At 41.0% G+C, this 16,528-nt stretch overlaps 1 protein-coding gene across 2 annotated transcripts; it reads left to right on the top strand.

The window, feature by feature from the left end:
- The first annotated feature begins 2,607 nt into the window (after window positions 1-2,607).
- Window positions 2,608-16,522, top strand: dtx2 (deltex 2, E3 ubiquitin ligase). Of its 2 annotated transcripts, XM_020598467.1 has the most exons (9): window positions 2,608-3,263; window positions 3,924-4,512; window positions 6,237-6,295; window positions 9,292-9,495; window positions 11,671-11,738; window positions 12,011-12,178; window positions 12,907-13,068; window positions 14,569-14,658; window positions 16,069-16,522. In XM_020598467.1, the coding sequence occupies exons 1-9, from the start codon at window positions 2,954-2,956 to the stop codon at window positions 16,306-16,308; spliced, it is 1,890 nt and encodes a 629-aa protein (XP_020454123.1). In that variant the 5' UTR covers window positions 2,608-2,953; the 3' UTR covers window positions 16,309-16,522. The 2 variants fall into 2 exon arrangements, with proteins under 2 accessions (XP_020454123.1, XP_020454124.1); XM_020598468.1 differs by lacking the exon at window positions 9,292-9,495 and having other exon boundaries at window positions 2,609-3,263.
- The last annotated feature ends 6 nt before the right edge of the window (window positions 16,523-16,528 follow it).

The raw sequence follows: 16,528 nt of genomic DNA, 5'->3' as shown, positions 1-16,528 counted from the left end.
AGTACATATTATACTCGAGTACAACTTCATTGTCGCAGACATCTGTGTCATCTACCTTTCTTATCAAAGATAACATTTTTCAAATGTTCCATGGTGTGAACTGTGTCATTGTGCCATTAATTACAACATGTCAGTATTACAGGCTGTATGTCAGCACGGACAGCATATATGAAATGTATTAAGTGAGGTGACACTACTAACCAACTATAAACAACTGATCACATCCAGTATATGTCTGGAGATTTGTGCTTCTCGTTTATATTGTGTGTGTTGGAGCATAAACATTTGTATTTGTTGCTTATTCTGCAGTACAGAATACAGTAGCCTTTGTTTCCCGATTCAGATGATTTACAGTGCATATATCTCACTGCTATTTCGGCTTCAGCATTCACTGCCTAGTAGTTTAGTTTTAAGATGTGTGACTCACAGCTACAGTAGAGCACACATTGTTTAATGAGAAAATAGTCCCTCTGAAACTGAGCGTGAGGTTTGTGGATTATTACAGGGACAGTGTTTTTGTTGGTGATGAATATTTTAAATGCTATTTTTCAAAGCTGAGAGCACCACACATAAACGTCACATCCATTGTATTGTAGTGAAGGTAGAACTCTGAGGTACATACAGTATTTCACAACACATTTTTCTTATTTGGCTCTAATAAATTTATTTTTATTTTGTAGTTTGGCTGAACCGACACTTAAATCCTGCCTACATCATCTTGCATCAAATAATTTCAGTGTTTGCTGCTGTTTGTCTATGAAACATACAACAAATTGATAGTGTGAACATACAAAAGAGAGAGTGATGCATATCAGTCTGTCTTGTTTACAGGGGTCACTCACTCACATGTGACATTTATGCTGGACAGAATGGCCGGGACAACCTTTCAGTTTTTCCTATGGCATTTTGTCAGATATTGTTTTAACTGCGGGCCTTTCACATCTGTAAAAGAGGGTCTTGTGAAACAATTAATCAAGGCCACATTATCACTGGTAAATCATTTGACTCAGACTTGGAATCAAGTAAGGGCTGCTTGCATCTATTTGTCATTTTTATTGTTTATTTGTGAAAATATTGTGCTTTGGTTAGCATATCTCACAAAGGCAGAAATGAACAATGGTAGCTCTACGCTGCAACATCAGATGATATTTTTTTATGGACTTACATTTGACATTTTGAGACAACTTGGTACAGATATAGCTAATGATTATGTGTCACTTCATGGGTTAAACTGAATGTGCAAGTCCCATTTGGGCACTGGTTTAAACCATGTTCAAAACCGTGTAAGACCTGGCCAATTCTATTATCCTTTATGTGGATTTATTGAACATTAGATTGTTTAAATTTGGTGTTCTACCAGGCCATAGCATACAGATCAGAAAGCAGTTTATCAGTTGTGTTGTCCTGGTTTATCAGTTTATCCCAAGAAAGTTTCAAAGAATGTAGTCTCCACCTTCCACATTCTACCTGTATGTAGATGATGGGTAAGATTTTAGATGGATTGTTATTTGTGCCATAGCTAGTCATCTCCAGTTGAGGGCAGCAATACTGCTAAGGATGATCTAATCTTGTTCAAATAAAGACAGAGAAAAGAGAGGAGGAAGTTGCCTTAATCAAGCAGAGGTAAAGTTTGCAGGGTCACGTGAATTGCAAGTTGTGCAATTTATGTTTCTCAGCTGAAGGTTTCAACTGGAAGTAGGAGTGGAACAATGACTGAGGAAAATCCATGAAGCTTTTCCTTAATACACCCATTGGAAAAACAGGAGAAAACTGGTTAATAGGACTAGACCGGGACACACTAAATTAAACTTGAACTTTTTGTTGGAAAACATCCAGATAGACACTGATGCAAGCAATCCTATGAACCAGTCTACAAATATTGTGAAATAAGCTGAAACATAAGGGAATAAAACCTTAAAATAATCTGCTCACACAGTATCGAAATTCTCTTATAAAACATGTACTCATCCATCTTCAAGATGCAGGACTGATTGCATGCGATTGTGACACAACAGTTGGTGGCGATAATGCTATTCCCGGTTGCAATTCGCCATTAAAATGAATGAAGAAGAATAAGAAGAAGTTTACAGTTTATTGTCCGGGAGGCAGGACTAGGATTTAGCAACCTTCAGGTGCATCGTGAAAGTCACTGATTTAGAAGTGGGGTACTGTGTACACTAAAAGCTTTTAGCGAGAAAAGCAGTAGTGGAACAGGATAATTTTGTTTTAAACATTTGTGCTAAATGGGGGAAATAAGTGTGCATTAACCGTATTATTAGTAAGAACAGACAAGCAATTCTGCACTACCTACCTCACCCAATTCAATAGACTTCATCATCAAATTGCACCACGATTTGTGCTATGAGAAATCGCTGAAAATGGATGATAATGCAAGATACTTAATAGCAGTCAAAGACACAGACACTGTAGGAAAGACGGAGGAAATAAATTGGTGTGTGAAGGTCACTAGTGAGATGGTGTTTATAAACTCTGTTTATATGTAAAATAAAGGACTAAATACTAAATGTAAATAAATATTTTCATATTATGTTATACGCTTGACTGCCTTAAAAAGTTCCCATTTCTGGTTGGTTCTCACAAATGTGTGCTGAGTCTTGATTTTCCCAATAGTCATTGAAGGCATCAGCAGAGGATGAAGGGAGCCTGGCAAAGCTGTCGCAAAGCTAACGTTATCTGTGTACGGCTAGGACCTGTCAATGTGTTAGCTACTGTAGCTTTGTCAACATGCACTTAAATGTCTGTCTAGTCTGTCTATATTTTAGTCGTTATCCCGTGGCTTTCTCAACGGCTTGTTAACAAATTTACAATGGAATTTTTTAACGAGCCAAGCTAGCAAGACATTTTTTTCGCGTCGTAGCCACTGTCAGCTAACAGCTAAGCTAAGTTAACCAAACCAAACGAGCTGTTGTTAGCTTAAGCTAGCTTGGTGAATATGGCGATTGTGTCTGGCTCCTGTGCCAGGGTAAACGGTTCGAGAACTGTGCCCTCTGTGTCGGCTACACCTTCTGGGTCCGTTGGACAGTCTCAGCCCATGATAGCAGTATGGGAATGGCAAGATGATCTTGGCTATTGGCGGCCTTACAGTGGCCAAGTGAGCGCCCACATCGAGCGGTGTCTGTCACCGCGGGGCCAGAGAGGAGGAGGACCCGGCTTAACGAGCATCTGCCTTGGACAATCAGACCCCAGCCTGTCGCCCTATCTCATTGACATACCAAGCTTGAAACAGTTTCGGCAGGACACCGGTGAGTCTTTGTCGCACGTTATTGCAATTAATACCATAAGGTTGACGTTCATTCGCAATAATTTTAATGCCGTGTCACGAAACCTTGCAAATTTATCGGGCCCGACTGACTATAACACAAGCTCTTTAGCTTAACGTTAGCTTACAGGAGCCCTGTTTTTTTTATGTTTGCATAGCTGCATCTCAGACAGGGAACATACAGGGTGAAGCTATGAATTTGGACGACACTAAATTCCTTTGTGGCCTGTAATGTAATCTAACTTGTTCACGTAACCGCAGGCATGGATTACTCCTCACATATCTGGTGGCACTTGTAACATTAGCATAGTTTTGCTTCACCGAATTTGTAAACAGTTGTTACAATGAACGTTTAATGAATGCAGCACCCTTTCAAACACTGAAATGCTATTCAAACAGAACCATAAAACAGCGGCATTGGCCCAGTAACTGAACTGGCTCCCATGATGGATCAGTTTGCACCAAAGCATGGATTATGTTTGCTGAGGGTTATTAACTGTGAGAATGGAAGTTTTCTCTGTTAAGGCCCCACTTTGGGATTTTGGTTGAAAGTGTAGACTGATGTATTTATCTTACAAATATGTAGTGCATGCGGTAGCTTTAATTGAGTATAATCACTGACAATTTTCTATTTTATTTTCAGGAAAGACTCGGTCAGTACGTCGATCTCTGTTTGCTCAGTCCTCAGGCCTGGGCAGTGGTGTTTACTGGGAATGGGCCAATGACGAAGGAGGATGGACTCCATATGAGACTCGAACCTCTATCCTTTTGGAGCATAGCTATCAGGCCCGGCAGGGCACGGCAGACTTGGGCACACATGGATACAATTACATAGTGGATCTCACATCTCTGGCCCAGGTTAACAAATCCACAGGCTTCAGGCGGCAAGTGCGGCGCCAATGTAACCTTCCATACCCATTGGCCTCCTCTGGCCCCCCAGCCATCCCCTCAGGCCCTGCATGCTCTTGCCAGCAGTGTTTGAGCCACAGCAGCACAGGGCCTATGCCCAGCCGTTCACGACATTCCTTTTCATCAGGGAGTCTGAACAGGCCCAGCCTCCAAGGGACAGGGAGGGCTGCAGCGGCTCACCCCACTTCTGTGTATTCACCATACCCCAGAAGACCCCTCTCTGTCGGGGGAATGTCCTGGGGAAGCCCCTGGCCACCACCACCCTCTGGTAGTCAGCTGTCTGCACCGCTTCTGACCAGTTCTACCAGCACAAATGGGTTAAGGTTGTTATCTGATATCTGTTGTGTAGTGTGATGTGGTTTTCAGGCTCAGTTTGCTGTCTGGGGATGCATGTCATGGTGGGTTCCTTTCCACCCTTCCCTCCCCTTCCTCTTTGTCTTTCCTGTCCATCTTCACTTTGACCTATTCTGTAAAGCAGGGATGACAAAAAGTATCAGTAGCTGCAGCCCTGCTGTGGTATGTTTGTTTGGCTCAGTTCCTGTGACTGTAGTTTGTGCCATATTCAGCCTTCTTTTTTTTGCTACTATCAGCACAGAAAACGGCTTTCAAAGACCAATTACTAAAGTGGTATTATAAATACACACCTCATGTTGTATTTTTCTGGATGTTATTTTCTTCCACTTAGGTTTCATTTAGTCTGTTCTCAACCAATAGAAATCAATCATAGCATTGTAAAATGTTGGATGTTCTCTGCCTAGCACACCATGGTCTGTTATGAAATCATTTCTGCAGTGATTGCTCATATATCTCACTGGCTAGCTTGGAAGGTATTGCAATTAAGAATAGATGAGCAGCATTATGGCATGCCATTGTGTTATTTTTTTAGGCTATTTCACAACATGTATAAAAATGCTACTACATGCTATTGCTGCTGCATGTTAGTGCTGATAAACACTTGCTAATAGTGAAAAATATAAAAAGCTGCTTCTGTTTTTCTTAATCCATTCATGGCTTTGTGATTGTTACTATGTCACATGTCATGAATGTGGTTGCTGTTGCAGCCCGTAGTGCATTAAGACACCAAGCATGCATTCAACACCTTCCTTTGACAGGAGGTTAAGGTCAGTGGGGCCTCATTTTATCAGTGACACATTTCCTCCTATTGTGTTACCATGTCCTCCCTCTTTGGCTGATGAGCAATCAATGAGGGTAAAATGTTTCAAGACTTTCTTTTCCAGGCACTACTTGTTGTTGATTTTTGTGTGTGTGTGCCATTTTTTGTGTGGTTAGAGGATAGAGTTCCCTGACTTAGAGAAAGGAAGATGAACAAGACTTCTGCTATAACACTTAGTGGACGAGGAGTATGCCAGAAAACAAAATGGTTATTTTCATAAGCATTTGTTTATTAGGATAAATTGCAAAACATTTGCTGACTCCATCTTATATGTTGTGATGATTTGCTGCTTTCTCACTTTCATATAAATAAAATCTCTTCATCAGATAAAACAAGCTATTTGAGGTTATCCCACGGGGCTTAGGGAAATCCAGAAGGCCATTTTCAACTTTTTGGTCACTAAATATTGGTTGAAAAAAAGGCTAAATATATTAATTGTTAAAGAAAATAATTGCTAGTTGAAGCCCTCAACTGGATTTGTTTTAGAGCTCCTTCATACTTCAGGCCTGTTTGTTCATTTTTCCTGGAAGGCAGTTTTGCACAGCACACAAATCTTTTCTATGCACATATTCATCAGTAAATTGCTGTTGTGTCACACTCTCTAGTTGCATTATGCATCTGCCGGCAATGTTGAGCTAATGCTAATCAGTGTCAGGCCTTTCTAGTCATTTGCTGGACAGCCTGGCGATGTTCAGACTGTGACTTAAAAAGTAAGAATAAAGCACTGATTTGGTGCCGAAGCTATTCCTAATATCACTGTACTTATTCTAATTCAGTGATGTGGATTGGAAACTGTTTTTGTTTTGTTCTCCCTGGCTGATTGTTGCTGTTTTCACTGACTGAACATTGCTGTCCTTGTTTCTTGTCCTGCAGTGTTCCTTCTATCTCTGTGCAGCTGAATGGATCTACCAGTGTGAGCTCTGCTTTGGCAGGTAAACGGGTCACTACCCATCCATCCTCACTGTCACCTCTGCTCAGTCTGTTCTGCACCACACTTTTAGATGGTAGCAGGTTTTATTCAGCATGGTGATGGTGGTTTACGTGCCACTCTGCATTTGTCTCGTGAGTGTCAGTCTGTTTACAAATGCCATGCGTGAAAGAGGGGATTAAAATAAAAAACGAACACACCCTAAATGTCAAGTGAGCTTAGAAGAGTACAGCACCAGACAGAGGCTTCCATTCAACAAGAAAGAGTAACATGATACAGTTTGTTTTGACCGATATATGAAATGTTTCTCCAGTTTCCTCATGCTGTAGAAAGCATTTGGCCCTGAATGCAAACGCATGATTGATTTCAGCTTAGTCTGCTGAACAATAATTGTTGTCCCAGAGCTCCACCCACCCTGCTTCCCGATTGATGGCTCAAGGTTAAACAACATAACAGATGGGTACAAGTATTTATTTGTATAATACAATCCATACTTATAAATTGAATCTATTAGTCCAGATGATTCTGATTTCTGTCGGTTAATTTCAATATTGGTGTAAAAAAATGTATGTGATAAATGAGACGGCAAGCTATTTTCACCACCAGCACTTGTTGTCATGACTTGGAGAAAGCTGAATATGCTGCATAAGAATAAAATGTGTGGCAGATGTTTCTCTTACATTCACAAACATTTCACTCCTACAGTTGTTTCAAATGAAAGGATAACTTTGTTTTGTTTTTCTTTTTTTTTGAACATGCTGTATTTTCCCCGAACATGGGTATGGTGACAGTGCAGCTAGTGACAGCAGGCCGGATCTTGTATTTGTTTTCCTTCTGACAAAGGATATGAACCTCCATAAGGCTGTCGGAGTTAATTATGACAGCTGCTGTTTGAATTTCCTAAAAAAGAAAAAAAAAACAGACATGAAGAAACTAGATAAATGCATCCAAATGTGTATATCAGCATTTTCCTTTCATTAGATTGTGCATGTTTCCTGCAGTTATAGGCTCATCCTGTGTTCAAATCAAATCAAATTTTATTTGTATAGTGCCAAATCACAACAAAAGTCATCTCAGGACACTTTACAAAGTAAGGTCTAGACCTTACTGTTATCAATATTATTACATAGGGAAAACCCAACAAATCCCCCTTGAGCAAGCACTGGGCGACAGTGGGGAGGAAAAACTCCCTTTAACGGAAGAAACCTCCGACAGGCCCCGGCTCTTTGTGGGTGGCCTTCTGCCTCGACCGGTTGGGGTGAGTGGATAGAGGAGAGACAAAAGAAGAAAAGCAACAAGACACAACAATCAAACACTGATCAGGTCGATGTGGCCGGTGACTGCTCGTCAGAGATATAGAGCTCCAGGGCAACCTGCAGAAAGTTACAGGGAGAGAGAGAGAGGACACACTACGGGAGAGAGGAGACACAAAGTTAGTAATGTGTAATGGTGGCATATAGAAGCATAGGGAGAGGAGAGGAGGGGAGAGCAGAGCAGGAGGGGAGGGGAAAGAAACTCAGAGCATCATGCCCCCCCCCCCATTATATGTGTTTCATGTGTTTATTCCATTCAGCTCAGCAGTGTATAATATAGTAGATTTGTTTTGGTCATGTCACCATGTTTAAATTCAATCAGATCTCAAAAAACTTTGCTTCTTTGTCACTCTGGGTTATGTAGTGTAGATTGATGATCATGAAATGAAATCTGCAACACAGTAAAGTGTGCAAAAATTGATGAGGTCTGAATACTTTCTGAATCCACTGTAGCAGGCAGGCAAGTTGTAGACTAATTGTCTTAAAATAGCAAACTTGGCATGCATTTCTGCTGCACACGCCTTGAACAATAACTCGGTTTCTTGGCTGCGATAAGCTGACTTAATCAATACAGTGACTTTGGAAAAAGCTAGGGGACCAGAACCTCATTAGTGAAAATTACCGTACCGTGACTTCACTGAATCATTTAAAATGTAAGGTCACCCGGGGTGTCTTCTCCAATGTAAAGTTTTTATGCTCATTAGTTGATAATGAACATTAATGGTAATCAGTGCTTTATTTTACACACTTTGTTTCTTTTGCCTTTTTAGTATTCAACACACACAGAAATGACTGTAATAAGGCTTTACTTCTCATTTTCAAACTAGAAAATATGACAACTATTCTGGGAAGAATGTCATTGTCAGAGGTGACTGCTAAAGTATGTATTACTGGGTCAAGAAGAGAAGTCATAAATTCAGCAGTGTCAGTCAAACTACCTTTTGTCTGCGTTTTTGTTTATTAGTTAGCATTAACCACCATAAGCCTCTGGTAACACCAGACCAGACAAGGCTGCAGCACCAAAACCCCTGAGTGTACTGAGCTGAGCAAGAGTCTGTCTGTTGCTTTAATATACGCATTCAACTTTTCATTTGTAATTGAATGAATGTGCTATTTTTCCCCTGAAGGAAAGTAGTGGTGCTTTCATTGATCCCACCTAATCTTAGATCTGCAGCACCTAGTCTGCGCTGCCAGGCTGTTCATGGATATTGTTATTGTCTGTGTAAACCATTCTGTATAGTTGGTTGATTGATTGGTCTGATTGTCGGTGTCTGGGGACCATTACTTCTCAGTGGATGTTTTCCAGATAGTGTAGTTTGCACTTAGCTCATGAGATTAGGGTTAGCTGATTGCAAAATGATCTGAAGTTGTTAATTTGAAAAAAAAAATTAAGGGAACAACTGTAGTTCATAGTCAACAAACAAACCAGGGCCATGGGTTAACAAAATTGGTTTGTTTTGAATTTGAAAGCTCTTGTTGCTATATCTGACTCCAGTATTTTGTGTATGAATGGAGGCATTGGCTGCTGCTACATTGCTCATACCTTTTTGTGTGTTTTTTTTTTTTTGTTTGTTTGTTTTTTATTTCCTTTCTGCTCCTGCACTTTCCCACTTGCTCTCAACCCTCACCTGCCCCACTGTGCCCTGCCCCACTGTGCCCTGCCCCACCGCACCCTACCCTACTCCAGGCATGGCCTCCATTTTGATGTCAGCAGTGGGACTCGGCGTGCACTTCACCAATGCCCCCCTCTCTCAGCAGCCGCAGCAGCAACCTGCTCCTTTCTCTCTTCCTCCTCCTCTCCTCCCCTCAGCCAGCAGGCCCAGCAAGCCCCACAGCAGCAGCAGCAACAGCAGCAGTTCAGTTAGAAGAGCAAAGAGACAGCACAGGAGAGGTAGCTACCACACCACCAGCCCCTCTTCTACCTCTTTTTCTCAATTGTTGTCTTTTGGTCATAACCACAAGCTTGAGGAATGTTTCATCCTACATCAGCCCACTTTCATTTGTCTTCATGTGTTTATGGAGCCATGTTCAGTCCACTTTTATTTTACAGTGGTTGTAAAAAGAGCTATCAAATAAGGAGATGAGGCTTTCTGTATGACGGCTCTGGTTCAGCTGTGCAGGACCCCTCTGCTGCTTCCCCTCTGGTTTGATTCCAGTTGTTATCGTCAATATCAAACACTTATCTATCGTAAAGTCTTGCATCTCCATAGTTATTGGCCAGCTGATGCGAGGTGCAGAAACCTTGTAGCCTCTCCCTGACCACCATACCAAAAACGTTGCTGGGAGTCTAAAACAAAAATGTGGAATAGTGCAAACACTGCCTTGCCCTGTGTAAATCTTAGCCTCAGATTGTTTAGCAAAACCTGAATGTTTTGATGACAGTAATTCTTTAAAAGTTCAGAGGATGACAGCCTAAATATTGGAGTGGAGGCACATACAGTTGCAAGAAAAAGTAATGGCACTGTTTGCAGTTTTCTGCATAAAGTGGTCATGAAATGTGATCTGATCTTCACCAGAGTCGCAAATATTAGTAAACACAAGGTTATTGATGCCAAAGGTGGTTTAACCAGTTATTACAACACTGTTGCCATTACCTTTTCCACCATCAGTTTGTATTTTTAATGGGTGTGTTCAACAAAGACAAGAAAGATCATGACTGTTTTATCTGATATTTGTGACTTTGGTGAAGATCAGATCACACTTCATGACCAATTTATGCAGAAAAGCAGGAAATTGCAAACCATGCCATTACTTTATCTTGCAACTGTAAATGTGCATACTTCTGCACAGGGCAGGTGCGCTCACTGAATGGACTGAGTATGAAGATGATGGGAGTCATACAGTGTGCTGTGGCTTTAACAGCCGCCAAGTCTCAGCCCAGCCGGACACCTATGGGGGCTTTTCTCCACCAGAAGCTGAAATAAGGCAGTATTTTGCTTCGAGGTACTGAAGCTGTTTCAGAGGCTCAGGGTGGAACAACTTTTGATGTTGTACATCAACCAGTCATTGTGTGGATGGTCATTCACTTACTCTACAAGAAGACATCACTGATCTGCAGCCTGTCAATGTAAAGCTGCAGTGATCAATTGATTAGTCAGTGAGCAGCTATTTTGACAGTCTTCTAAGTCATTTTTCAGTAAGACTTGATGACATGATGACATCGTGGGTCCTAGAAAAATGTTTTTCTAATGTTTTACAGACCAATTACTGTCAAAATAATCAACAAAATAAACACTGAGCATCTATCCAGGTTAAATCAACCTTTGGACATATTAAATATCATTCACCGTTGAACCTGTTGTATATTAAAGGTTTTATTTGCCAAAAGAAAAAAAAACAGTTTTAGTACGGCTCAGATAATTTAAATGGTCTTCCATGCTTTGTTGCTCATTCCTATTATTAGCTTCATTTCATTGCTGCCTTATTTCTGCCTGAATTTTTTTTTTTTTTTTTGTATTCGACAGGGGCCATGTCAGACATAACAATTCATGTTGAGAAACCAATTGATGAATATATTTAATATATTTTTTAAATTCTCAGTTGGGAGAAAATAGTCAGTCTCATAATACGTTATAATCCAGAGCTAAATAGAGCTATCTTGTGTAATAAACACAAAAGACACTTGAGAATAAATATTTAGTTAAGGTTTAGAAATTTGTTTCCTAAGCAGTATTGAGATGTGTGTGTGTGTGTGTGTGTGTGTGTGCGCAAGTGAGAGAGAGAATATAGCAGTGCATTGTCTGGATCACCCTCATGCTCCTCATGGTTCATTGTTTCATTATACATTTACATTGTGTTTGCATGGTTTACATTAACCTTTTCTTGATATTTGAGGGTGTTTAATTAGTCTCACACTGGACACAGTATTTAACGGAAGCAGAAAGTGTAGAAATCTAATTCTAAAATGAGAGGGAATTACTTGATGATGTGAAGAAACCCATTTCATCTTCTCTCACCAAAGTCTCCTCTTTTTGTGTGGCCTTTGCTGTTGCAGGCAGTTGGATGTTTCATTTTAGGCTTGTTTCAGCTCATTCGTCACCTTGTGTTTTCTTTGTTCCTCATTCAGCATCAGCTCCGAAACCTGAGGAGGTGATTCAGCGCTACATGGAGGTATTAGACGACGTGCCGGATGAGGTAAATGTTTTAGGATCAGGGTTTCTTCATCTCAGACATTACACATAAACTAAACAAAGGGTTATCTGTGAAACCCTTGGCACTGGAACATTAAGGGTCGTTTTAAGGGCTATTTGTGAATGTTGTGAAAGGTTCCACATAAATAGAGAAATTTCAGCAGTTTGGTAGATTTCTTATGTGGTTGCATGTTGACCTTACAATATAAGAATGAATGTTTTTTTTTAATTTAAAGATTAGGACCCTAAACACAAAGTTCCCTATGTCTTGCTTAGGACTGCATTATTTGCATGGATCAACTGTCCAATCCATCCGGCTACGAGACGCCCTCCTCAGAAGAGGGAGGCCACAGCATCCTGGCAGACACCGTGGGAAAATTCATCAAATGTGGACACACACTGCATATGCTCTGCATGCTGGCTATGTACAACAACGGGACAAAGGTTAGAGAGCTGTTATTGACCATATGGCAGCTATTAATTCTTTATTATGTGGGCAGGTTGTTGAGTTACTTTGTTAATGTGATGCTGTTGTGTGCACTGCTTGATGAACAATCTACCACATGATCTTAACATTATTTTTACAGAAGTTACATTTAATATGATTGAATGCACTTGTCCTAAAGGAATAGTTTGGCACTTCAGCATTTTATAATTTTTCCCATTTGACCTAATTCTGCGGTTTAAGAACACATTCATGAATCAGATGTAGACTTTTCTTAGGGCCTTTCTTAAGAATGACCTTTGCAGACATTTAAGAAAACACTTAGAAAGATATTAGTGAATGTGGCCCACTGATACCAGTCTCATGTCTGTGTTATGAAGTACAGTCAGGAGGCAATTAGGTCGTCTTGAGAAAATGGTCACTTGTAATTTAGAGTACATGTAAATAAGAATACATGTAAATGAGCTTAAAAACATCGGTGTGCTCCATCTAAACATCGTCTTGTAATACTTGTATTCTAATGTTTGTAGTTATTTGTATTTAGTGTAGTAAATCTAATACCAAGTGAGTATACTGTATGCCATACATACACAAGCATCCATACCTCACAGGGATGGAAGGAAAGGTCTATCTCATCAGCAGATCAGTGCATATTTGCTCAGCACTTAACCTGGTTTGTATTGAGTGGTCCTATTTAAAAGGCTTTCTCCTGCTCTGCTCTCCTCAGGACGGCAGCCTGCAGTGCCCCTCATGTAAGGCAATCTATGGAGAGAAGACTGGCACCCAGCCCAAAGGCAAAATGGAAATTTACAGCATCGCCCAGTCGCTGCCAGGTCATCCAGACTGCGGAACCATTCAGATTATCTACAGCATACCACCTGGCATACAGGTACCTCTGTGCACACTGCTCTCGCCCTGGCAAGATAAAGTCTAAACCTGAAAATACACATTACAGCTGCAGGCTCAAATAGTGGTCCTCGGGGCCAGATCTGACTCAGGACAGAATTTCATAAAGCCCTCCACATATTTAGATTTATTGTTAAATCCAGCCCACATTTTTTTAATCTCCAGTTTAACTTTGTTTTACAGCAATGATTTCTACCGCAGCAGCAAAATCTAAGCATAAAAGCAAGCTTTTTAGCACAGTGATTTAGTGTCTTTGTTCAGTTTGTGGATGATAAATTATGTTTTCATGGAGTTGTCTCATCTGCAGAGAGAAAGCTGCTCTGCTCTGCTTAAATGCACAGAGCAGTATGACTCCGAGGGTATTTAGCTGAAAGTTAGTGAACATTGGTGTTTGTTCAGGTGGCCCCCCTAGGAGATAAGTGTTGCCAGTGGCACTAAGGTAATGAGAGTTTAAGGCCCCTATGATGACATTTGAGTAGTGGATATTTGTACAAGCGGGCTGTTATATTCAAGTATTAGACAAATTACAAAATAGCAGATCTTATTTTTGAATGCAGAGAGCACTGACTACTAAACAGAAAGTTACATAACGGGTTATATTTGGCCATAATGCTGCTTGGTGTGCATGTTTCACTATAATGTGTCCATTAGGAGTTATTCGGCCATACAGTTGTACGGTCAGCCCAGTTTAACCTAAGGAGTTCCCGACAGCGTGAGTTCAGTTTTGCTGCCACAAAGGAAATAAATTCGGAACTTATGAAAATCAAGTCGAAAACATTCCCAGATTACTTAACTGCAGAAATGGGACCAAATCATTTATCAAGTTGCAGAGAATTACCAGTGTCAGTTTCATTTATGAGTAGCAAAAAGGTCTCAAAAATACTAACGACCAAAAAAACACTCATCCACACTGATGAGTATTTGAATGGAAGGCAAGTGGCATGGATATAGCCTTTACTTTCGAGAGATAAACTTTGAGGCTGAGGGCTGTCTTCTCAGACTAATGATGTCTCATGAAAATGTTCCCAGCAACACTTCATATCTTCAAAAGTCTTTTTCTGAAAACAGGTGGAAGCTGAACATTAAAGACAACTGGAGGACAAACTGCAGTGTGAACTGACACTTGTTCACTGATTCCCATGGACTTCCAAGTACATTTTTAACAGATGGATGTTTAGGCTCAGTTACAGAAGAACATTCTCCCCCAGTGACACTCTCCTTTAATACATTCTTTTGGGAAAACCTTAATGTCTTTCTGTGTCTTGCTGCATACGTTTTTTTTTTTTTAAGATAAACTGCATTAAAGAGACATATGTACCACTGATCTAAAGTTAAAAGAACTTGAATCCAATTTGTATCGAGCTGTTACTCTGCTGTTAACGGTCTACAAAAGCACAGTTATTAGATTGTTCTTTTGTTCCAGCTGCACTCCAGTATTAAACTGTGATTTTCCATTAATCAGTCAGGTTTTGTCCTCCACCAGGGCCCCGAGCATCCCAATCCAGGACAGCCGTACACCTGCAGAGGTTTCCCTCGCTTTTGTTTTCTTCCAGACAACGACAAGGGCAGGAAGGTAAAACAGCAGCATATGTTCTATCTCACAGGCGGGATTGAATCCATGTGCGCTATAGCCACTTGTATACAGTTTAAACCAATCACAGAAGGATATGCAGATTTGTTTGTTTCCACCGCCAGCTCAGTCATGAGTGTATAAAGCTGCTCACTCAGAATATGTAATTTTACAGTTTATTAATAGCAGTATGGGACTCGTACTCGTAAATATGACAGGTCACAGGGATTCATCAGTGTATGGCAGAGCATAGAGCGGGTCTCACATTTACTGGGTGTAGACGATTAGTTATTTCATCACATGAATAGTAGGGGCCAAGCTGACACATCAGGTACACACACATCAGTGACATCATAACACAAGACCCTGCCTAATGCTCCATCAGGATCATAGTGTGTTACTCTGATTTAGAGTAAGAACATATTGTGCTCATTATGAAGTTGTGTTGTTTCCATGGTGAATTAGTAGCTCGCTTCCTGCTTGCTAGCGACCGCGGCTGTACATTTCAGCGTCTGTAAATCACTGATGTAGTTCTGTGCTGCGCCTCGGTCTCACTTCCATCATCAGTCTCCCTAGTGTGACGTTCACTGTTCTACATGGATTGGATATAATGAAAACATCCCGGATTGGGGACACAGCCTGCCCCACAGTGCAGCAGTCTTTTCACTAGTTAAATCGAAAGAGTGCTCAGGGAACATCGTTCATTTCCATCAGTTAGGGAGCATATCTGCTATGATTAGCTGCTTTTACATAATCCCATTTTAGCTAAATTGTTTGTCAGCTGTTATATTTCTGGATGCATCTAATGGCAGCTGCAGCAGCTCTGTCGCCAGAGAATCAGCGGCTCACGCTAGTTGAGCATGTAAACAAATGTTTCACCGGTATCGTGTCAGTGCATAGAAAGACTGGAATTAACTGTTGTTCCTTTGACTGGGTAAACCAGCTCATAGCTAACCATGTTAAGTTACAGGTGCTTCAAGTTGTTGTACGACAAGTATGTGACCAAAGTGAACATGCAACGATAAAAGTTCTAAAGCTTTGTCTGATCAATCCAAAACCACTTCCACTCACCATATGTTAGAAAATAAAAGGTCTACTACTTTTTCACTGACACACTGTGAATATGATTTGCATTGTGATCCACGCTGTTTCTGAATAAGTAAAATCAGTCATATGTACAGTATGTCTGCTGGCAGTACTGAGTCACATAAGACAAAGAAAAGCAGCAAATTTGTATGTGAACTCTTGAAGACAAGGAATGTCTGATTTTTTTTTTTTCTTAGAAATGAGGTTTAATTAATTATCAGGATGATTGGTGATAAATTTTCTGTTAGGTGATCAATGGGTTGTTTAAGCTCTGAACTCTATGTGTAAATAAAGCTCACGTTCACTCCTGGTCTCTTTGTTGAAAAGGTGCTGGAGCTACTGAAGGTGGCGTGGATGCGGCGACTCATCTTCACCGTGGGTACATCCAGCACCACCGGAGAGCCTGACACTGTGGTGTGGAACGGCATCCACCACAAAACAGAGATGATGTCCAACCTGTCGGGCCATGGCTACCCCGACCCCAACTACTTGGACAATGTTCTGTCTGAGCTGGCCTCTCAGGGCGTGACAGAGGACTGCCTCACACCTCCAGGCAACAGCAGCTAGGCTCCGAGCTCCGAGCCTGGCGCACTGCCACTCAGTGTTGACCACGAAGTTCACCTTTCAAACATCCACCTGTGTGGCCAGGTAAACCTCCTGCTACCTTTCCATTATTTAGTTAATGTTGGCATCTGCCCAAATCTCCGAGTGAGCAGAGGCGGAGAAGCGAGTTGAATAAAGGCCTTGAAGGCCTTGAAGCTTCTGTGGGAGGCTGCACAGTGGGGGG

The sequence above is a fragment of the Monopterus albus genome, unplaced genomic scaffold (assembly GCF_001952655.1).
Source record: "Monopterus albus unplaced genomic scaffold, M_albus_1.0 scaffold38.1, whole genome shotgun sequence".
Lineage (NCBI taxonomy): Eukaryota > Metazoa > Chordata > Actinopteri > Synbranchiformes > Synbranchidae > Monopterus > Monopterus albus.
Note: the sequence above shows the minus strand (reverse complement) of the source record. Positions and strands in the feature narration are given on the sequence as shown.